General features: G+C 46.0%; 1 protein-coding gene across 2 annotated transcripts in view; it reads left to right on the top strand.

Annotated features, from left to right (window-relative positions):
• The first annotated feature begins 1,148 nt into the window (after positions 1 to 1,148).
• Positions 1,149 to 22,909, top strand: part of LOC120991575 (protein FAM166B-like) — a 54,443-nt gene continuing 32,682 nt past the window's right edge. For both annotated transcript variants that reach the window (XM_040420356.1, XM_040420357.1), the window contains exon 1: positions 1,149 to 1,439. In XM_040420356.1, coding sequence (XP_040276290.1) covers positions 1,372 to 1,439 — 68 coding nt within the window. In that variant the 5' untranslated portion in view covers positions 1,149 to 1,371. The remainder of the gene's footprint in view (positions 1,440 to 22,909) is intronic.

Below are 22,909 nucleotides of genomic sequence, written 5' to 3' on the forward strand. Positions count from 1 at the left end.
CTACCGACAGATATGCATTTTCTAGGGGCATACCACTGACATGCCCGATCCCACTGGCGGGCATGTACACCTGTACATGGCATGCTACCCTTTTGTTTTTTCTTCTTCTGAGGAATTGTATATTTGTATTGGCTAGTGGAACATCTCAAAGTATTGATGTAGCTTATTTTTCTATTATTACTGCAGTCTCTGACTCCCCCTTTTTCTCCCCCTGATAAGTCACTTTTAAGGGCCCATTCACATGATCGTATGACTGCGATCCGCAATACACGGGCACTGGCCATGTGAACTACGTGCTACGGGTGCTGGGATCCTCAAAATATGGCAAAAGATAGGACATGCCCTTTCTTCTGCGGAGAGAAGGCACGAATCAGAAGCCAAAGAAGCACTCAGAAGCGCTTCCACAGTTTTTTTGGTCCGTGATTCCGCAAGACAAAAGATAGGATATGTCCTATCTTTTGCAGAAATTTGGGATTGCGGACCCATTCAAGTCAATTGGTCTGCGCTGCAATACGGGATTCACATGGCCGGTGCCCGTGCATTGCGGAAATTTATTAAATAAATTACAACATTTGATAAATTTGGTGCAAAATACACTAACGCAGACTTCCCCCTTATGTATTGAAATAAACTCACAGATAGCTGACAGGAACCGAATAATGATAGTCATGGATGGAGGAGATGGGAGTCTGGCAATGGGCTCACCCGGGTTCAGTTGCAAGGCAAGTGCAGAGCCATCGCCCCAAATGCTAGTAAATAGGCAAACATGAAGCAACGGGAAATGCTTATTGCTCATATCAGCATTGTGCTGCAAGGAACAAACTGTAAGCTTCACTAGTTCTAGATAGATTGATGAGAAATAGAGAGACGGCTAGAAAGATGGACAGATAGATAATTGTACTGTCTATTAAATAAACTGTAAATGTAAGAAATATGATCTTGTGAAATAGCATTTCACAAGTCACCTGAATAAGCATTTATCTCAGTAGACTCTAGGGGGCAGCGTTGCACTTTTCTTGAGAAAGACTGTTAATCTGTTTCTATAGCAACCACACACGCACAGAAAATTGCAGGGTTCATATACAAACATACATGTTAGACCTATACATATAAGAAGACCTAATTACATTTTATAACTAAAAGGCAAATACCGGTGTGTCGATGATATTCTAATTAGCGTTTTTTCCCCAATACATTAATTTCAGAGGTTATTTTTGCTGGACATCTCAGGTTGTCTAGACAAACAGCTCAACAGAGTAAGTAGCTGGTTGTGATAACAAATTCCTCTGCGTCTCCGGTTACTGTCACTAGGCAAACTACAGCAGGCTTTTCATAATCTGTATTGTTCACCATCAACACTGTCTACACAAAATGCCTATTATTTTACCACAACTACCCGAGTCTCTATTTTCCAGCTATGATCCAAAATATGTACCAGGGTAAGTTGAACAGATTTGAATATTTATAATTCTTTATGCTGTTTTATATGTGACACTACAACAATGCCAAGGGTTGCGTGGTCTTAGAAAATAATAATAATAATAAGATTACAAGGGACTAGTCTGTTATGCAAATCTTAATGGATGTTGTACAATTGTGCAAATGTATGCCACAAATTTGAATCACTATTAACTATTAGTAAAGTAGCTTAGATGTCTACCATTTCTAAGCTAATATTTTTTATATAATAAAAATGAAAAAGTACCATGGATTAAACAGAACATAAAATAGATAAAAAGTAACAAAAAAATCCACACACAACATACTATTAGTGAGTAAGGTTTAGGTGTTAGTCACATAAGAATAAATAATGCACGTATATTTAAGGTCTATTTCTATAAGTTTGAAATAAAAAAGTATCATTGGAATAATTTTTTCAATAAAATATTGCACTTATTCCACTATATAAATAATACATCACTGAACATGCAGTATAGATACACACAAAGTGGCACATTTATTAAGACTAGCATTTTAGATGCCGGTGGTTCGCCGAAGTTATGTAGAGGCGCCAGCCTTCCTAGCTGTCTTACATTTAGACCATTTTCTACGCCTAAAACAGACATAGTTTTGAATGATGAATGAGACGGGCATGCCGGCCCATCCCCTTCTCTGCCCACACTATACCTACTTTTTTAGACCTGGTGTGAGAGGGGAAGAAGTGGCAGATTCTGCAGCACCATGACAGCAAAAGTGGCATATATCTGGTCATAAATGACCCCCAAAGTTGTCTCAAACTATGTAGAGTTAAAATAAAACATCATTATTAATTCTGGAAAGACAAGGGGTCAAAATGAACAAAAAAAAAAAATTGTCGGGCATCAAAGGCCAAGTTACTGTATCTTCAAAGGAATCCAGCAAAATATCTCCTGTCAGTTGAACCCTTTGGGCAGGTCAAATGGACTACACTGCTCTAAAGTGTCTAAACCCAAAAGAGACCACATGAGGGTTTCATTAACTAAATATTAGGTGAAGAGAAATGCAGGAAAAATGAATGTTACAACCACTCTAATGTTACAAGTCTTTCTTTCCTTTTCTCTATTAAGCTGAGACCACCATGACAACTTCTTTCTGCCATGTGTCATCTCTGCAGAGTTTGCCACATAGACATCTTAGGTTCCTCAATTTTTCATCTACCTACCCACTTTCAAATCGCTTCATTCTGGTGCTCCCACAGTGTCATCCTGCTACTACCTCAAATGCTTTGCCCTCTGTGTTCCCTAATGCTACAAAATACTATACCCCAGAAAATACTAGTATTAAACAAATAATGCCCCTCCAATATATTGGCACACAGTACTCTCAAAAATGATTGCATTCAGAAAATAGTGCCCCTGACAGTAATAGTGCCACCAACATAAACATAATTGTGCCATGCTGACACTGTCCCTCTCCCCCAGAGTGCCCTCACTAGTAATAGGGTCCTCCAGAGTGCCCCCATTAGTCATTAGTAGCACTGCCCCCCATAGTTTGCGAATAATAATGCACTCTGTTCTCCACATTCACCAGTAGTAATTATACCCCACTATAGTGCCCCAGTAGTAATAAAGCCCACAATTATGCCCCCAGTAGTAATAATTCCCCCTGTAGTGCCCCCAGTAGTAGTTGGGCCCACCATAATGCCCTCAGTAGTAATTAACCCACTATAGTCCTCTTAGAGGTAAAAATGGCACTATAGTGCCCCCACATGTAATAATGCCTGCTTATAGTACCCCCAGTAGTACTTATGCCCCCCTTAGTGTGTCCCAGTAACACAATATGATGCCCTATAGTGTTACAAGAAGTAGTAAAGCCCACCATAGTGTCCCCAGTAGTTATAATGCTCCTTATAGTGATCTCAGAAGTAATAAAGCCCACCATAATGTCTCCAGTAATAATAATTACCCCTACAGTGGTCCAATAATATGCTCCACCAGAGTGGCAAAGGAAAATAAAATCAAATACTCACTTCAATCCCATTCCATGCCGCTGTCTGTGATGCAGTACAGGACACAGGCCTCCTCTGGATTGCATAATGAGCTGCATATATGGAGAAGCCTACAGAAATATGCCTGAAAAATAGACTATACTTAGAACATACTAGGTTATGGAAGAAGAAAAAAAAAAGCCATGCTACCAACAAACACACTGAAAGTTAGTAAAAACGCCACAAAAAGCACATTTCCCTCCCTTCAGCCCCAACATACAGTCCCATGTAAGAAACATTGTTCCCTTCCCTTCAGCCCCCTCCAACAAACAGTCACATGTAAATTACAGCACCCTCCTCCTCCAGCTGCCTCCAATATATAGTCCCATGTAAATACCATTACTCTCCTCCCTTCTAACATACTGTCCCATGTGAATATCACTCTCCCACTTCAGTCCTTCTAGCATACAGTCCCATGTACAATAAGTAATATCACTCCTTCCCCCAGCCCCCTCCAACATACAGTTCCATGTAAATAACATCGCTCCCCTCCCTTCAGCCCCTTCCAACATACAGTCCCATACAGAAAACATCACTTCCCTTCTTTCAGACCCTTCAAACATACAGTCCCATGTAAATAACATCATTCTCTTCCCTCCACCCTCTTCCAACATACAGTCCTATGTAAATAATATCACTCTCCCTCCTTCCATCATCCTGCAGCATAAAGTCCTATGTAAATAACATCACTCCCTCCAGCTCCTCCAACATACAGTCCCATGTACAAACCATCATTTCCTCCCTCCAGCACCTCCAACAAGAGGAGAGAACTACAACCCCCAGCATTTCTCTGGCTCTCACATTAAATCCATCACTTCTCCACATTCTTCTCCTCTTTTCACATGATGTCATCATAGGTCCTTCATCACCATTTCTCCTCTCCATTGCTGAGTTCCGTCCCCTCCTGCACTGATTAGATGACGGTGATGTCATCACAGGATAATAATATTTGCAAAGACAGGTGCACTCTGCGGTCTTACTAAACCCTTAAACTGATGTTAAAATTTAGAGATTAGCCAACATATCCTACTATAGAGGACATGTCTGAGCCGGAGTACCGCGCCAAGGTTTCTCAAGTAGCTCGGGTCCTAACACTCACCTACCTGTGCCGCATGGGCAATACCAGGGGCCAGTGGGCGAATTACAGGAGCGTTATGTCCGACTCACAGACAACTCACCAGTTACCTCCAGCATGTAGCATGCGCCGATCCCAGCTGGCTGAGGAAACAGCGAACACGTCACTGGGATCGGCGCATGCCCAGTCACGCTGTTGAAGATGTTGCCCTCAGTCGTCTTATCATCGCGCAGGCAATTGCCGGCACTGCGCCTGCGTGGGATTTCGGATGCGGGCGAGAGGAGGATCGGGGGTGTTTGCCGCAGAGCACAGCGCTGGGGGGGGAGCACTTAGCCTCGCCTCTGGGAGGTGATTTAGGCGATCTTGGAGGAGTTCTTTGTTTTCAAATTTAGGCGGGCACGGCACTTCACGGATCCTGGGCACCGTGGACAAAGAATAACGCCCCTCTGGGCTCCTTACAGCTTCATTTGAATATCATAAAAAGCGTTTTTTTGAAGAAATGACAAGACACAGAATAAAAAGAACAAGACATATGGAAATAAGGTACTTTATTACACATGGATTCATGATTTTTTTTTTTTGCTAATATGCTAGTGACAGATTCCCTTTAATGCACAGCAATACCTCACATGTTGCTTTTGTCTGCTGCCTGGACATAGAGCATGGCTCAGAAGGGTAATAGCACCATGCAATATTTGAGGCCTATTTAAAAGTGATATGAAATCTAGTTCAAGTAAGTGCCAACAGAGAATATGACAAAGTAATCCAGTAATGTGTGGTAAGAACAATTCTGTCCATCAGAGTATAACTATCAGGAGAGAAAATTTGTTGGCACTAACAATGCATAATGTCCCTACCCACTATGTGGCCAATCGAAAATGGTCATTATGGCCAACTAAGATAGTATAGTGAAACATGGATAACTGATAAACATGATGGACAGGGGAAGTAGACGAAAGACAAACAAGGGGGGGTGGCTTCCGTTGGATGGCAGGCACCATGAGTGTGTCACGGTCCCTCCAGTGACAGAGGTTAGAAGATCTGAGAGACTGGCTGCACGTTAGGTCACCTGAAGGCCTATCTGTTTTCACTTATTACAGTGTTGTTGTTGTTAATGACCACACCTCGTGTCTCAGGTGTAGCTTGTGGTCATTACTGCTCCTCTATTTAGTCTGGACTCACACTTCTTACCATGCAGTTGATATTCTCTGCCTGGAGTTGGAAGAGTTGGTGTGTGGTCCACATCTGAGTTCCTGCTCATCCATTTTCTATTGAAGATGAGTGTACTTCTCTTGGTATTTTGTTGCTCCCATTTGCTCGTTGTTTACTAGGCCTCAAGGAGACGCTGGTTCATTTATCTGGGAAGGAACCAGTAGTCTCAGACCCTGTCACTAATCCTAGGGCTTTTCAGGGTTACTAGGGCCTAGGTTTACAGTGCATGAATATTCCCACCTTCAGGATCTATTCATACTGACAGGAGTCAGGGCTAGGTTTAGGGTGTCCTTAGTTTGTCCCCATTTCCCTTTCCCTAGCCTTGAGGCCTAGTTCCTGGTCTTTTTTCCTTCTGTTGTGATTCTGGTGCTCCTCCCCTCCCACACATTATCAACCGCCGAAAAATCGCCATTTTGTTTGTGTCAGTGCAGCGATGGATGCGATTTCTGCACTGGTCAGACAACTGCAGGGGCTGTCTTTGGAGGTAGCTAACCTCCGTACGACCGTCTCACAGATCCAGAGACCACAGGCGGCTGGTAATGGCAGTGGGAACCAGGCCTGTCCTGAACCTAAGGTCGCTCTCCCGGACACATTTTCTGGGGGAAGTGACAACTTTATTCGGTTCAGGGAGTCGTGCAAATTATATTTTAGACTACGTCCTAACTCTTCTGGGGACGAGAGTCAAAGAGTGGGTATAATCATTTCGTTACTTAAAGGTGACGCTCAATCTTGGGGTTTTTCGTTGCCGACCAGATCACAATCCCCCCGATCAGTAGATGAATTTTTCAGAGCTCTATGTCTTATCTACGATGATCCAGATCGGATATCCCTGGCCGAGACTAAGTTGCGTGGCTTATGGCACGGAGAGCGTTCTGCGGAGACCTATTGCTCTGAATTTAGGAGATGGGCTACGGATACGGAGTGGAATGATCCAGCTCTCCATAGTCAATTCTGTCAAGGGTTATCCGAGAGCCTGAAGGACGCGTTGGTGTTTCAGGAATATCCTGAGTAGAGTTGAGCGAACACCTGGATGTTCGGGTTCGAGAAGTTCGGCCGAACTTCCCGGAAATGTTCGGGTTCGGGATCCGAACCCGACCCGAACTTCGTCCCGAACCCGAACCCCATTGAAGTCAATGGGGACCCAAACTTTTCGGCACTAAAAAGGCTGTAAAACAGCCCAGGAAAGAGCTAGAGGGCTGCAAAAGGCAGCAACATGTAGGTAAATCCCCTGCAAACAAATGTGGATAGGGAAATGAATTAAAATAAAAATAAAAAAAATAAAAATTAACCAATATCAATTGGACAGAGGTCCCATAGCAGAGAATCTGGCTTCACGTCAGCAGAGAATCAGTCTCTTCATGCCATAGCAGAGAATCTGGCTTCATGTCAGCAGAGAATCAGTCTTCATGTCATAGCAGAGAATCAGGCTTCACGTCACCCACCACTGGAACAGGCCACTGTCACATATTTAGGCCCAGGCACCCAGGCAGAGGAGAGAGGTCCCGTAACAGAGAATCTGGCTTCATGTCAGCAGAGAATCAGTCTTCATGTCATAGCAGAGAATCAGGCTTCACGTCACCCACCACTGGAACAGGCCACTGTCACATATTTAGGCCCCAAGACCCAGACAGAGGAGAGAGGTCCCGTAACAGAGAATCTGGCTTCATGTCAGCAGAGAATCAGTCTTCATGTCATAGCAGAGAATCAGGCTTCACGTCACCCACCACTGGAACAGGCCACTGTCACATATTTAGGCCCAGGCACCCAGGCAGAGGACAGAGGTCCCGTAACAGAGAATCTGGCTTCATGTCAGCAGAGAATCAGTCTTCATGTTATAGCAGAGAATCAGGCTTCACGTCACCCACCACTGGAACAGGCCACTGTCACATATTTAGGCCCCGGCACCCAGACAGAGGAGAGAGGTCCCGTAACAGAGAATCTGGCTTCATGTCAGCAGAGAATCAGTCTTTATGTTATAGCAGAGAATCAGGCTTCACGTCACCCACCACTGGAACAGGCCACTGTCACATATTTAGGCCCCGGCACGCAGACAGAGGAGAGAGGTCCCGTAACAGAGAATCTGCCTTCATGTCAGCAGAGAATCAGTCTTCATGTCAGCAGAGAATCAGGCTTCACGTCACCCACCACTGGAACAGGCCACTGTCACATATTTAGGCCCCGGCACCCAGACAGAAGAGAGGTTCATTCAACTTTGGGTTGCCCCGCAATATAATGGTAAAATGAAAATAAAAATAGGATTGAATGAGGAAGTGCCCTGGAGTACAATAATATATTGTTAAGGGGAGGTAGTTAATGTCTAATCTGCACAAGGGATGGACAGGTCCTGTGGGATCCATGCCTGGTTCATTTTTATGAACGTCAGCTTGTCCACATTGGCTGTAGACAGGCGGCTGCGTTTGTCTGTAATGACGCTCCCTGCCGTGCTGAATACACGTTCAGACAAAACGCTGGCCGCCGGGCAGGCCAGCACCTCCAAGGCATAAAAGGCTAGCTCTGGCCAGGTGGACAATTTGGAGACCCAGAAGTTGAATGGGGCCGAACCATCAGTCAGTATGTGGAGGGGTGTACACAGGTACTGTTCCACCATGTTAGTGAAATGTTGCCTCCTGCTAACACGTTCCGTATCAGGTGGTGGTGCAGTTAGCTGTGGCGTGGTGACAAAACTTTTCCACATCTCTGCCATGCTAACCCTGCCCTCAGAGGAGCTGTCCGTGACACCGCTGCGTTGGCGACCTCTTGCTCCTCCTCTGCCTTCGCCTTGGGCTTCCACTGGTTCCCCTGTGACATTTGGGAATGCTCTCAGTAGCGCGTCTACCAACGTGCGCTTGTACTCGCGCATCTTCCTATCACGCTCCAGTGTAGGAAGTAAGGTGGGCACATTGTCTTTGTACCGGGGATCCAGCAGGGTGGCAACCCAGTAGTCCGCACACGTTAAAATGTGGGCAACTCTGCTGTCGTTGCGCAGGCACTGCAGCATGTAGTCGCTCATGTGTGCCAGGCTGCCCAGAGGTAAGGACAAGCTGTCCTCTGTGGGAGGCGTATCGTCATCGTCCTGTGTTTCCCCCCAGCCACGCACCAGTGATGGGCCCGAGCTGCTTTGGGTGCCACCCCGCTGTGAACATGCTTCATCCTCATCCTCCTCCACCTCCTCCTCATCCTCGTCCTCCTCGTCCTCCAGTAGTGGGCCCTATCTGGCCCCATTTGTACCTGGCCTCTGCTGTTGCAAAAAACCTCCCTCTGAGTCACTTCGAAGAGACTGGCCTGAAAGTGCTAAAAATGACCCCTCTTCCTCCTCTTCCTCCTGGGCCACCTCCTCTTCCATCATCGCCCTAAGTGTTTTCTCAAGGAGACATAGAAGTGGTATTGTAACGCTGATAACGGCGTCATCGCCACTGGCCATGTTGGTGGAGTACTCGAAACAGCGCAACAGGGCACACAGGTCTCGCATGGAGGCCCAGTCATTGGTGGTGAAGTGGGGCTGATCCGCAGTGCGACTGACCCGTGCGTGCTGCAGCTGAAACTCCAGTATGGCCTGCTGCTGCTCGCACAGTCTGTCCAGCATGTGCAAGGTGGAGTTCCACCTGGTGGGCACGTCGCATTTGAGGCGGTGAGCGGGAAGGCCGAAATTACGCTGTAGCGCAGACAGGCGAGCAGCAGCAGGGTGTGAACGCCGGAAGCGCGAACCGACGGCCTGCACTTTATGCAGCAGCTCTGACATGTCGGGGTAGTTGTGAATGAACTTCTGCACCACCAAATTCAGCACATGCGCCAGGCAAGGGATGTGCGTCAAACCGGCTAGTCCCAGAGCTGCAACGAGATTTCGGCCATTATCGCACACCACCAGGCCAGGCTTGAGGCTCACCGGCAGCAACCACTCGTCGGTCTGTTGTTCTATACCCCGCCACAACTCCTGTGCGGTGTGGGGCCTGTCCCCCAAACATATGAGTTTCAGAACGGCCTGCTGACGTTTACCCCGGGCTGTGCTGAAGTTGGTGGTGAAGGTGTGTGGCTGACTGGATGAGCAGGTGGAAGAAGAGGAGGAGGAAGCTGAGTAGGAGGAGGAGGAGACAGGAGGCAAAGAATGTTGCCCTGCGATCCTTGGCGGCGGAAGGACGTGCGCCAAACAGCTCTCCGCCTGGGGCCCAGCCGCCACTACATTTACCCAGTGTGCAGTTAGGGAGATATAGCGTCCCTGGCCGTGCTTACTGGTCCACGTATCTGTGGTTAGGTGGACCTTGCCACAGATGGCGTTGCGCAGTGCACACTTGATTTTATCGGATACTTGGTTGTGCAAGGAAGGCACGGCTCTCTTGGAGAAGTAGTGCCGGCTGGGAACAACATACTGTGGGACAGCAAGCGACATGAGCTGTTTGAAGCTGTCTGTGTCCACCAGCCTAAATGACAGTATTTCATAGGCCAGTAGTTTAGAAATGCTGGCATTCAGGGCCAGGGATCGAGGGTGGCTAGGTGGGAATTTACGCTTTCTCTCAAATGTTTGTGAGATGGAGAGCTGAACGCTGCCGTGTGACATGGTTGAGATGCTTGGTGACGCAGGTGGTGGTGTTGGTGGTACATCCCATGTTTGCTGGGCGGCAAGTGCCAACGTCCCTCCAGAGGCGGAGGAAGAGGCCGAGGCGGCGGCAGCAGCAGAAGAGGCCGAGGCGGCAGCAGCAGAAGAGGTAGCAGGGGGAGCCTGAGTGACTTCCTTGTTTTTAAGGTGTTTACTCCACTGCAGTTCATGCTTTGCATGCAGGTGCCTGGTCATGCAGGTTGTGCTAAGGTTCAGAACGTTAATGCCTCGCTTCAGGCTCTGATGGCACAGCGTGCAAACCACTCGGGTCTTGTCGTCAGCACATTGTTTGAAGAAGTGCCATGCCAGGGAACTCCTTGAAGCTGCCTTTGGAGTGCTCGGTCCCAGATGGCGGCGGTCAGTAGCAGGCGGAGTCTCTTGGCGGCGGGTGTTCTGATTTTGCCCACTGCTCCCTCTTTTGCTACGCTGTTGGCTCGGTCTCACCACTGCCTCTTCCTCTGAACTGTGAAAGCCAGTGGCATGACCTTCATTCCATGTGGGGTCTAGGACCTCATCGTCCCCTGCATCGTCTTCCACCCAGTCTTGATCCCTGACCTCCTGTTCAGTCTGCACACTGCAGAAAGACGCAGCAGTTGGCACCTGTGTTTCGTCATCATCAGAGACGTGCTGAGGTGGTATTCCCATGTCCTCATCATCAGGAAACATAAGTGGTTGTGCGTTAGTGCATTCAATCTCTTCCACCCCTGGGGAAGGGCTAGGTGGATGCCCTTGGGAAACCCTGGCAGCAGAGTCTTCAAACAGCATAAGAGACTGCTGCATAACTTGAGGCTCAGACAGTTTCCCTGATATGCATGGGGGTGATGTGACAGACTGATGGGCTTGGTTTTCATGCGCCATCTGTGCGCTTTCTGCAGAAGACTGGGTGGGAGATAATGTGAACGTGCTGGATGCACTGTCGGCCACCCAATTGACTAATGCCTGTACCTGCTCAGGCCTTACCATCCTTAGAACGGCATTGGGCCCCACCAAATATCCCTGTAAATTCTGGCGGCTACTGGGACCTGAGGTAGTTGGTACACTAGGACGTGTGGCTGTGGCAGAACGGCCACGTCCTCTCCCAGCACCAGAGGGTCCACTAACACCACCACGACCATGTCCACGTCCGCGTCCGCGTCCCTTACTAGATGTTTTCCTCATTGTTACCGTTCACCACAATAAGAAAAATATTATTCGGGCCAATGTATTGAATTAAAATTCAGGCCTTTTTTTACAGACACCTAACACTATCTGGCTATCTATTTAGGTACCGTATTACACTAATACAGGCACACCAGTAATGACAGATTTAGCTGAATATAAATGTGAGGCCTATTTTTTAGGCGCTGGGTGACAGGTATACGTTTAATCACAGAATTAGACTTGGATCTGCACTGTAGCGTGTGTGTTAAGTTTTTGAGAATGACCCTATTAGCACCTTGAATCTAATATACCCTTTTAGGGATAGATTTAAAGTAGGCCTGATACAGCAGAAACCACTAATTTTGAGAATTGCAAATTTGGGAATTGTTTTTCAACCCAGAACAAAAACTGTGCTTTGACGGTCACAAAAAATAACTTGACCAGCTAAAACAGTACAGATTTGGATGAATATAAATGTGAGGCCTATTTTTTAGGCGCTGGGTGACAGGTAGAGATGGCCCGAACTATCCGACGGCGAACAGTTCCCGGCGAACATAGCTTGTTCGCGTTCGCCTCTGCCGGGCGAACACATGCGATGTTCGGTCCGCCCCCTATACATCATCATTGAGCAAACTTTGACCCTGTACCTCACAGTCAGCAGACACATTCCAGCCAATCAGCAGCATACCCTCCCTCCCAGACCCTCCCACCTCCTGCACAGCATCCATTTTAGATTCATTCTGAAGCTGCAGTCTTAGTGAGAGGAGGGAGACTGTAACTGCTGCTGATTTAATTGGGAAATCGATAGCTAGGCTAGTGAATTCAGTGTCCACTCCAGTCCTGAAAGACTCATCTGATCTCTGCTGTAAGGACAGCGTCCTGACAGCACCCCAAAAAGCCCTTTTTAGGGCTGCAACATTAGTCTGCTTTTTTTTTTCCCTTTATATACATATTGCAGTTGCCTGGCCTGCCTGTGTGTGAGGAGCTGCAGGCCCACAGACTGTAGTGTGCCCACTGCCAGTGCTCACCCCTGTCATTCCGTGTGGCACAGGACTTTGCTTAAAAAAAGGCACTTAATTTTTACACTTTAATCTAAGGTTAGTTGCCTGCCAGTGTGTGTCAGGCTGACTTCCACTGACTGTAGTGTGCCCACTGCCAGTGCCCACCACTCATACCGGCTGGCACAGGACTTTGCATAAAAAAGGCATTTAATTTTTACACTTTAGTGTAATTTCAGCTGCTTGCCTGCTGCTAGTGTGTGTCAGGCCGACTTCAACTGACTGTAGTGTGCCCACTGCCAGTGCCCACCCCTGTCATCCCGTGTGGCACAGGACTTTGCTTAAAAAAAAGGCACTTCATTTTTACACTTTAATCTAAGGTTAGTTGCCTGCCAGTGTGTGTCAGGCCGACTTCAACTGACTGTAGTGTGCCCACTGCCAGTGCCCACCCCTGTCATCCCGAGTGGCACAGGACTTTGCTTAAAAAATAGGCACTTAATTTTTACACTTTAATCTAAGGTTAGTTGCCTGCCAGTGTGTGTCAGGCCGACTTCAACTGACTGTAGTGTGCCCACTGCCAGTGCCCACCCCTGTCATCCCGAGTGGCACAGGACTTTGCTTAAAAAATAGGCACTTAATTTTTACACTTTAATCTAAGGTTAGTTGCCTGCCAGTGTGTGTCAGGCTGACTTCCACTGACTGTAGTGTGCCCACTGCCAGTGCCCACCACTCATACCGGCTGGCACAGGACTTTGCTTAAAAAAGGCATTTAATTTTTACACTTTAATGTAATTTCAGCTGCTTGCCTGCTGCTAGTGTGTGTCAGGCCGACTTCAACTGACTGTAGTGTGCCCACTGCCAGTGCCCACCCCTGTCATACCGAGTGGCACAGGACTTTGCTTAAAAAATAGGCACTTAATTTTTACACTTTAATCTAAGGTTAGTTGCCTGCCAGTGTGTGTCAGGCTGACTTCCACTGACTGTAGTGTGCCCACTGCCAGTGCCCACCACTCATACCGGCTGGCACAGGACTTTGCTTAAAAAAGGCATTTAATTTTTACACTTTAATGTAATTTCAGCTGCTTGCCTGCTGCTAGTGTGTGTCAGGCCGACTTCAACTGACTGTAGTGTGCCCACTGCCAGTGCCCACCCCTGTCATACCGAGTGGCACAGGACTTTGCTTAAAAAATAGGCACTTAATTTTTACACTTTAATCTAAGGTTAGTTGCCTGCCAGTGTGTGTCAGGCTGACTTCCACTGACTGTAGTGTGCCCACTGCCAGTGCCCACCACTCATACCGGCTGGCACAGGACTTTGCATAAAAAAGGCATTTAATTTTTACACTTTAGTGTAATTTCAGCTGCTTGCCTGCTGCTAGTGTGTGTCAGGCCGACTTCAACTGACTGTAGTGTGCCCACTGCCAGTGCCAACCACTGATACCGGGTGGCACAGTAGCTTGCCGATAAATAAGGCATTTAATTTTTAGACAGTAGTCTAAATTCAGTTGCTTGCCTGCTGCCAGTGTGTGTCAGGCCCGCTTCCACTGACTGTAGTGTGCCCACTGCCAGTGCCAACCACTGATACCGGGTGGCACAGTAGCTTGCCGATAAATAAGGCATTTAATTTTTAGACAGTAGTCTAAATTCAGTTGCTTGCCTGCTGCCAGTGTGTGTCAGGCCCGCTTCCACTGACTGTAGTGTGCCCACTGCCAGTGCCAACCACTGATACCGGGTGGCACAGTAGCTTGCCGATAAATAAGGCATTTAATTTTTAGACAGTAGTCTAAATTCAGTTGCTTGCCTGCTGCCAGTGTGTGTCAGGCCCTCTTCCACTGACTGTAGTGTGCCCACTGCCAGTGCCAACCACTGATACCGGGTGGCACAGTAGCTTGCCGATAAATAAGGCATTTAATTTTTACACTTTAGTGTAATTTCAGTTGCTTGCCTGCTGCCAGTGTGTGTCAGGCCCGCTTCCACTGACTGTAGTGTGCCCACTGCCAGTGCCAACCACTGATACCGGGTGGCACAGTAGCTTGCCGATAAATAAGGCATTTAATTTTTAGACAGTAGTCTAAATTCAGTTGCTTGCCTGCTGCCAGTCAGTGTGTCAGGCCCTCTTCCACTGACTGTAGTGTGCCCACTGCCAGTGCCAACCACTCATACCGGGTGGCACAGTAGCTTGCCGATAAATAAGGCATTTAATTTTTACACTTTAGTGTAATTTCAGTTGCTTGCCTGCTGCCAGTGTGTGTCAGGCCCGCTTCTACTGACTGTAGTGTGCCCACTGCCAGTGCCAACCACTGATACCGGGTGGCACAGTAGCTTGCCGATAAATAAGGCATTTAATTTTTACACTTTAGTGTAATTTCAGTTGCTTGCCTGCTGCCAGTGTGTGTCAGGCCCGCTTCCACTGACTGTAGTGTGCCCACTGCCAGTGCCAACCACTGATACCGGGTGGCACAGTAGCTTGCCGATAAATAAGGCATTTAATTTTTAGATGTTTTAAAGCACGTTATTCCAAACAATTTAGGAATGTTAGTTGATTTATGCCCTTTATGGATTAAAACCCGACTCTGCGTCCACTACGTAATTTTCCATGGGAGTTTTGCCATAGATCCCCCTCCGGCATGCCACAGTCCAGGTGTTAGACCCCTTGAAACAACTTTCTCATCACTATTGTGGCCAGAAAGAGTCCCTGTGGGTTTTAAAATTCGCCTGTCTATTGAAGTCTATGGCGGTTCGCCCGGTTCGCCAGTTCGCGAACATTTGCGGAAGTTCGCGTTCGCTGTTCGCGAACTGAAAATTTTATGTTCGCGACATCACTAGTGACAGGCTCAACTTCCCCTTGATGTAGTATATGTCCAAAAAATAACCACACTATTGATGGTTAAATGCACTTGATGAAAGCTTGACCCTGATGTAGGATATAGCAAAAAATAACCACACTATTGATGGTTAAATGTACTTGGTGGTAGCTTGTGCTGGTGCACCACAAGCCACAAAATGGCCGCCGATCACCCCAGAAAAAAGTGATATAAAAACGCTCTGGGCAGCCTAAAAACAGTGAGCAATTGAATATCAGCACTTCAATGATCCACAGCTGTAGATCGATCACTGAATGAAGTCTTTTGGAGGAGTTAATCTGCCTAATCTCGCCCTAACGTCGCAGCTGCAACCTCTCCCTACGCTTGTATCAGCAGAGTGACGTGCAGCGCTACGTGACCCAAGCTTATATAGAGGCTGGGTCACATGCTGCACTGGCCAATCACAGCCATGCCAATAGTAGGCATGGCTGTGATGGCCTCTTGGGGCAAGTAGTATGATGCTTGTTGATTGGCTGCTTTGCAGCCTTTCAAAAAGCGCCAAGAAAGCGCCGAACACCGAACCCGAACCCGGACTTTTACGAAAATGTTCAGGTTCGGGTCCGTGTCACGGACACCCCAAAATTCGGTACGAACCCGAACTATACAGTTCGGGTTCGCTCATCCCTAATCCTGAGTCATTGGAAGCGGCCATGTCCCTTCCTATACGCATTGATAGACACCTGAGGGAGAGATCTAAGGTTCCTCAATCTCAGGACGTACTATCATATAAGGTGGCGGTCTCCTCCGACACTTTGGGTAGAGAGACACTTGAGTTCATGTCTGGTGATGAACCAATGCAGCTGGGAGGAGCTACTCCTGGACCTGGTGATAAGAACTTTAGGCTTAAGAAGAGACTCTGCTTTCTCTGTGGATAAAGGGGGCATTTTGTTAACGTATGTCCTTATGTTCAGCGTCAAGGTGAAAAAGAAAAAAAAATGTTTACTCCTCATCTCACTCTTGGTGGTGTGGGTGGGGAATCTGAGAATTTACTTTTGTCATTTGCCGGTAGTACCCGATTTCTCCTGTCAACCGAGGTGGCGCTAGATTCCAAATCTGTGGGAATTGAAGTGTTTATTGACAGTGGGGCAGGGGTTAACCTAGTTGATGGTCAGTTTGTCTGTATGAATGGGTTGACAACATGTGCATTAGACAAAAATATTTTGGTGTTTGCAATTGATTCCGCTCCACTCACACAGAAAGGTTTTTCACAAATGGTGCAGGACATCCATTTAAAAGTGGGTGATTTTCATCAAGAATCTATTTCGTGTTTGTTGCTGGAGGGTCTGCCTGCTCCCTTGGTGCTAGGGTTACCATGGTTAAGCAAATATAATCCTACCATCGATTGGCAAGCGAGACAGATTCTTGATTGGAGGGATTATTGCATAGACAACTGTCTTAGCACATCGCTTTCTGTTGGAATTACTAAAGTTGTACCTTCGTTTATTTCTGATTTTTTCTGATGTATTCTCTGAAAGTGCAAACCAGGAGTTACCTCTACATCGGTAGTATGATTGCCCCATCAACCTTGTTCTCGGAGCTAGGTTGCCCAAGTCTTGGTTGTATAATCTTTCTGAACCAGAAAGAGCAGCCTTGCAAGAATATATCACCGAGAGTTTGGCTAAAGGTTATATTAGACCATCCAAATCCCCTGCGGATGCAGGGTTCCTATTTTTAAGAAATAGGACAGAACTCTTAGGCCATGTTTGGACTTCCGTGAGCTTAATCGCATTACTGTCCATGATCCTTATCCCCTTCCTTTGATCCCAGATTTGTTCAATCAGATTGTCTGTGCCAAGGTGTTCTCTAAATGGGATTTGAGGGGGACATATAATATGGTAAGGATCAAGGAGGGGGACAAATGGACGACGTACTTTAATACCCCTGAAAGTCATTTTGAGAATATGATCATGCCTTTTTGGTTAACCAATGCCCCTGCGGCTTTTCAACATTTCTTCAATGACATCTTTCATCATCTGGTGGGCAGGTTTGTGGTGGATGATATTCTTATTTATTCTCCTGACATGAAGAGTTGGAGACGCATCAGGATCACATGAGACAAGAGTTACAGATCCTAAGAGAGAATAAATTTTATGCTTAGTTGGAAAAGGGTGTATTTGCAGATCAGGAAGTGCAATTCCTGGGTTACTTACTCTCATTTTCAGGTTTTCGTATGGATCCAGAGAAGGTTCATGCTGTGTTGGACTGGAATCGACCCGAAAATCTGAAAGCGCTTATGCAGTTTTTGGGGTTCACCAACTACTACCGTTAATTCATTTTGAACTACTCAACTGTGGTTAAACCTTTAATGGACATGACTAGGAAAGGTTTGGATGTCTCAGTCTGGTCTAATGAGGCATTGCCAGCTTTTTCTGCGGTGAAGGAATGTTTTGCTTCTGCTCCTATACTGGTGCAACCGGATGTGTCACAGCCATTCATTGTGGAAGTTGACGCATCCGAGGTAGGCGCAGGAGCAGTCTTGTAGCAGGGTCCTTCACCTAGTGAATGGCGCCCATGTGCTTTCTTCTCTAAGAAGCTCTCAACTGCTTAAAAAAATTATGACGTAGGTAATAGAGAGTTGCTGGCCATTAAGTTGGCTTTTGAGGAATATCGTCATTGGTTGGAAGGAGCGATTCATCCTATTATGGTAATTACCGATCACAAAAATCTGGCTTGCATGGAGTCGGCTAAACGTCTGAACCCAAGGCAGGCCAGATGGTTGTTGTTTTTTATCAGATTTAATTTTGTTGTCACCTATCGCCCTGGGGTTAAGAATGTCAAGGCGGACGCTTTGTCGCATAGCTTTCCTGGGGGGGGTGATTCGGAAGATCCTGGTCCGATATTGGCTGAAGGGGTGGTAATATCTGCCCTTTATCCCGACCTTGAGGCAGAGGTGTGGGAGGCCCAGGGAGATGTACCAGAGTCCTGTCCTCCGGGGAAGTTGTTTGTTCCCTCCAAATTACGACACAAGGTGTTTGAGGAACATCACTGTACAGTTCTTACAGGACACCCTGGGAGCAGATCCACGGTCGATCTAATTTCTCGTAGATTCTGGTGGCAGGGGTTGCGTAAATGTTTGAGGGCTATGTGTCAGCTTGTGGTACTTGTACACAAGATTTTCAGGGTTACTAGGGCCTAGGTTTACGGTGTATGAATATTCCCACCTTCAGGGTCTATTCATACTGACAGGAGTCAGGGCTAGGTTTAGGGTTTCCTTAGGTTGTCCCCATTTCTCTTTACCTATCCTTGAGGCCTAGTTCCTGGTATTTTTCTTTCTGTTGTCATTCTGGTGTTCCTCCCTTCCCCCTACATTGTTACAGAGTGGTATTTGGTCAATTGTAGGTTACAGTTTGGAGTGTTCCATCATACGGCTCAGACAATGAACTAATAGCAAAACAGTATTGAGGTAGTAGAAATGAAAGTTGGTATAAAGCATTATGTATAGGCCAGTATCCTTTTGTTACCGCTATTTAATCATATTTAATCATAACAGGGTGGGAGGAATGGGGAAAGGAATATCCTGCAGGGTAGCAGACTCAAGGTAGGCACTCACCAGCATGTACAGTCGTGGCCAAAAGTTTTGAGAATTACATAAATATTGGAAACTGGAAAAGTTGCTGCTTAAGTTTTTATAATAGCAATTTGCATATACTCCAGAATGTTATGAAGAGTAATCAGATGAATTGCATAGTCCTTCTTTGCCATGAAAATTAACTTAATCCCAAAAAACCTTTCCACTGCATTTCATTGCTGTCATTAAAAGACCTGCTGAGATCATTTCAGTAATCGTCTTGTTAACTCAGGTGAGAATGTTGACGAGCACAAGGCTGGTGATCATTATGTCAGGCTGATTGGGTTAAAATGGCAGACTTGACATGTTAAAAGGAGGGTGATGCTTGAAATCATTGTTCTTCCATTGTTAACCATGGTGACCTGCAAAGAAACGCATGCAGCCATCATTGCATTGCATAAAAATCGCTTCACAGGCAAGGATATTGTGGCTACTAAGATTGCACCTCAATCAACAATTTATAGGATCATCCAGAACTTCAAGGAAATGGGTTCAATTCTTGTTAAGAAGGCTTCAGGGCGTCCAAGAAAGTCCAGCAAGCGCCAGGATCGTCTCCTAAAGAGGATTCAGCTGCGGAATCGGAGTGCCACCAGTGCAGAGCTTGCTCAGGAATGGCAGCAGGCAGGTGTGAGCGCATCTGCACGCACAGTGAGGCGAAGACTTTTGGAAGATGGCCTGCTGTCAAGAAGGGCAGCAAAGAAGCCACTTCTCTCCAAAAAAAACATCAGGGACAGATTGATCTTCTGCAGAAAGTATGGTGAATGGACTGCTGAGGACTGGGGCAAAGTCATATTCTCCGATGAAGCCTCTTTCCGATTGTTTGGGGCATCTGGAAAAAGGCTTGTCCGGAGAAGAAAGGGTGAGCGCTACCATCAGTCCTGTCTCATGCCAACAGTAAAGCATCCTGAGACCATTCATGTGTGGGGTTGCTTCTCATCCAAGCCCAAAAACACAGCCATGAATAAAGAATGGTACCAAAACACCCTCCAACAGCAACTTCTTCCAACAATCCAACAACAGTTTGGTGAAGAACAATGCATTTTCCAGCACGATGGAGCATCGTGCCATAAGGCAAAAGTGATAACTAAGTGGCTCGGGGACCAAAACGTTGACATTTTGGGTCCATGGCCTGAAAACTCCCCAGATCTTAATCCCATTGAGAACTTGTGGTCAATCCTCAAGAGGCGGGTGGACAAACAAAAATCCACTAATTCTGACAAACTCCAAGAAGTGATTATGAAAGAATGGGTTGCTATCAGTCAGGAATTGGCCCAGAAGTTGATTGAGAGCATACACAGGCGAATTGCAGAGGTCCTGAAAAAGAAGGGCCAACACTGCAAATACTGACTCTTTGCACAAATGTCATGTAATTGTCGATAAAAGCCTTTGAAACGTATGAAGTGCGTGTAATTATATTTCACTACATCACTGAAACAAAGATCTAAAAGCAGTTTAGCAGCAAACTTTGTGAAAACTAATATTTGTGTCATTCTCAAAACTTTTGGCCACGACTGTACAGTGCTGCCCATAATTATTCATACCCCTGGAAAATTTTGACTTAAAGTTACTTTTATTCACCCAGCAAGTAATTTTTTGACGGGAAATGACATAGGTGTCTCCCAAAAGATAATAAGACTATGTACAAGAGGCATTATTGTGGAAAAAAACCATTTCTCAGCTTTTATTTACATTTGAGCAAAAAATGCAAGATGTTCCGCACTGTGGAAAACCTCAGAGGACGTGGTCGGAAGCCAAAAGTGACACCTGTGCTGGCCAGGAGGATAGTTAGAGAAGTGAAAAAGAATCCAAGGATCACCACCAAGGCCATCCTGGTGAATCTGGGCTCTGCTGGTGGCAATGTCTCAAGGCAGACAATCCAACGGACACTGCACACTGCTGGGTTCCACGGATGCAGACCAAGGAGGACACCACTTCTCCAGATAAGGCACACAAAAGCTCGCTTGGCCTTTGCAAAAGCTCATCTGGACAAAGAAGAAGACCTCTGGTCTTCTGTGTTATGGTCAGATGAAACAAAAATGTAATTGTTTGGTCACAATGATGTTTCCTTCATTTGGCGCAAAAAAGGAAAGGCCTTCAACCCAAAGAACACCATCCCCACTGTCAAACATGGTGGTGGGAACCTAATGCTTTGGGGGTGTTTTTCAGCCAATGGACCAGGGAACCTAATCACAGTAAATGGCACCATGAAAAAAGAGCAATACATGAGGATTCTAAACGACAACATCAGGCAGTCTGCAGAGAAACTTGGCCTTGGGCACCACTGGACATTTCAGCATGACAATGACCCAAAACACACATCAAAAGTGGTAAAGAAATGGTTAGCAGACAACAACATTAACGTTTTGGAGTGGCCCAGCCAGAGTCCAGACTTGAATCCAATTGAGAATCTGTGGAGGGAGCTAAAGATCAGGGTGATGGCAAGAAGACCCTCCAACCTGAAAGATTTGGAGCTCATTGCTAAAGATGAATGGGCAAAAATACCTGTGGAGACATGCAAAAAGCTGGTCTGCAATTATAGGAAGCGTTTGATTGCTGTAATAGCCAATAAAGGCTTTTCTAAGGGTATGAATAATTTTGGACTGGACACTTTTTGCTCAAATGTAAATAAAAGCTGAGAAATAATGGATCTTGTACATCGTCTTATTATCTTTTGGGAGACACCTATGTCATTTCCCGTCATAAAAATTACTTGCTGGTTGAATAAAAGTAACTTTAAGTCAAAATTTGCCTGGGGTATGAATAATTATGGGCAGCACTGTATAGGTAGCTTCTTAAATAGACAGCAGAGGTTTGTTAGGAAGAGCAGGAAGGGAGTTTTCTACCCAAGGTGCCTCCTCAGGTGAAAAGACTTTCAATCAGAGTTTATAACCTCATTAACTCAGAAATGGATATATAATATCCAAAAGGACCCATGGGAGGCATTACTTAGCAAGAGAATCCAGAGAATCCCACTACAATCTCTACGATTAAAAGGTTTCTTTTTCTTGGCCACCAAACAATTGCAGCAGCCTGGAAAAAATCCTCCCTGGATTTTTCTGAAGTGAAGTGCTGACTAGATTTTTATATGGTCAACAAAAAATTTTAAAATTGAAGAATGAAACTGGATCGCACATCCTCAATACTATGCTTTTATCTAATAACTGCTTCTCAGCATAATAAACATCGCTTCTCAGCGCAATATATAGTATACCTACCCCTATGTTGCATACTGTACATGAGGCATTGGTATACAATTTGATCAAAAAGCATAGGCCCAATCACCACGACAAGGTTGCCTCCTAGAGTGGAAATCTACTCTAACTTTGGCGAGGCGACCACCGGCGCCGCAGCACTGCACCAATAGGCAGCGGGACCCAGCAGCCAAACAACGCCCCCGCTGTCTGGCATAAGCCACCCTGGCACTGGGCCCCACCAACCCACCAGCACAGCACCAAAACAACAATGGCCGACGCACAGCACCGCACCATGTGAACAGTTGTCAAAGCTCACCTTATCACATGCTCTCAGGAACTCCAACTGAGAGGTGGTAGGAATTTATACACCCTTATGCAGTCTCATGTACAGTATGCAACATAGGGGTAGGTATACTATAAATTGCGCTGAGAACCGATGTTGATTATGCTGAGAAGCAGTTATTAGATAAAAGCATAGTATTGAGGATGTGCGATCCAGTTTCACTCTATTTTACATGTCAAAAAAAAATTTAACTCCATTTTTGGAAATTAGTTTATTGTTATTTAGTAATAGGGATAAGCAAATCAATTATACAGGTGAAGAAGCACCCACCTGACATTTGATTAACAGGGCAGGACATTTAGTCTGGCCTTGACAATCTGGACCCTGTGCCACTGCCCTGAATAGTGGAGCAGGTACTGAGGCTTAAATATGACTTTGGGAGCAGCTAGGCTTTACTAGCTAGTTGGCTGAGTTATAATTTGGTTCAAATGATCAGATATATTTATTATGTTTGATCAT

This window comes from Bufo bufo, chromosome 2, assembly GCF_905171765.1.
Source record: "Bufo bufo chromosome 2, aBufBuf1.1, whole genome shotgun sequence".
NCBI classification, from domain to species: domain Eukaryota; kingdom Metazoa; phylum Chordata; class Amphibia; order Anura; family Bufonidae; genus Bufo; species Bufo bufo.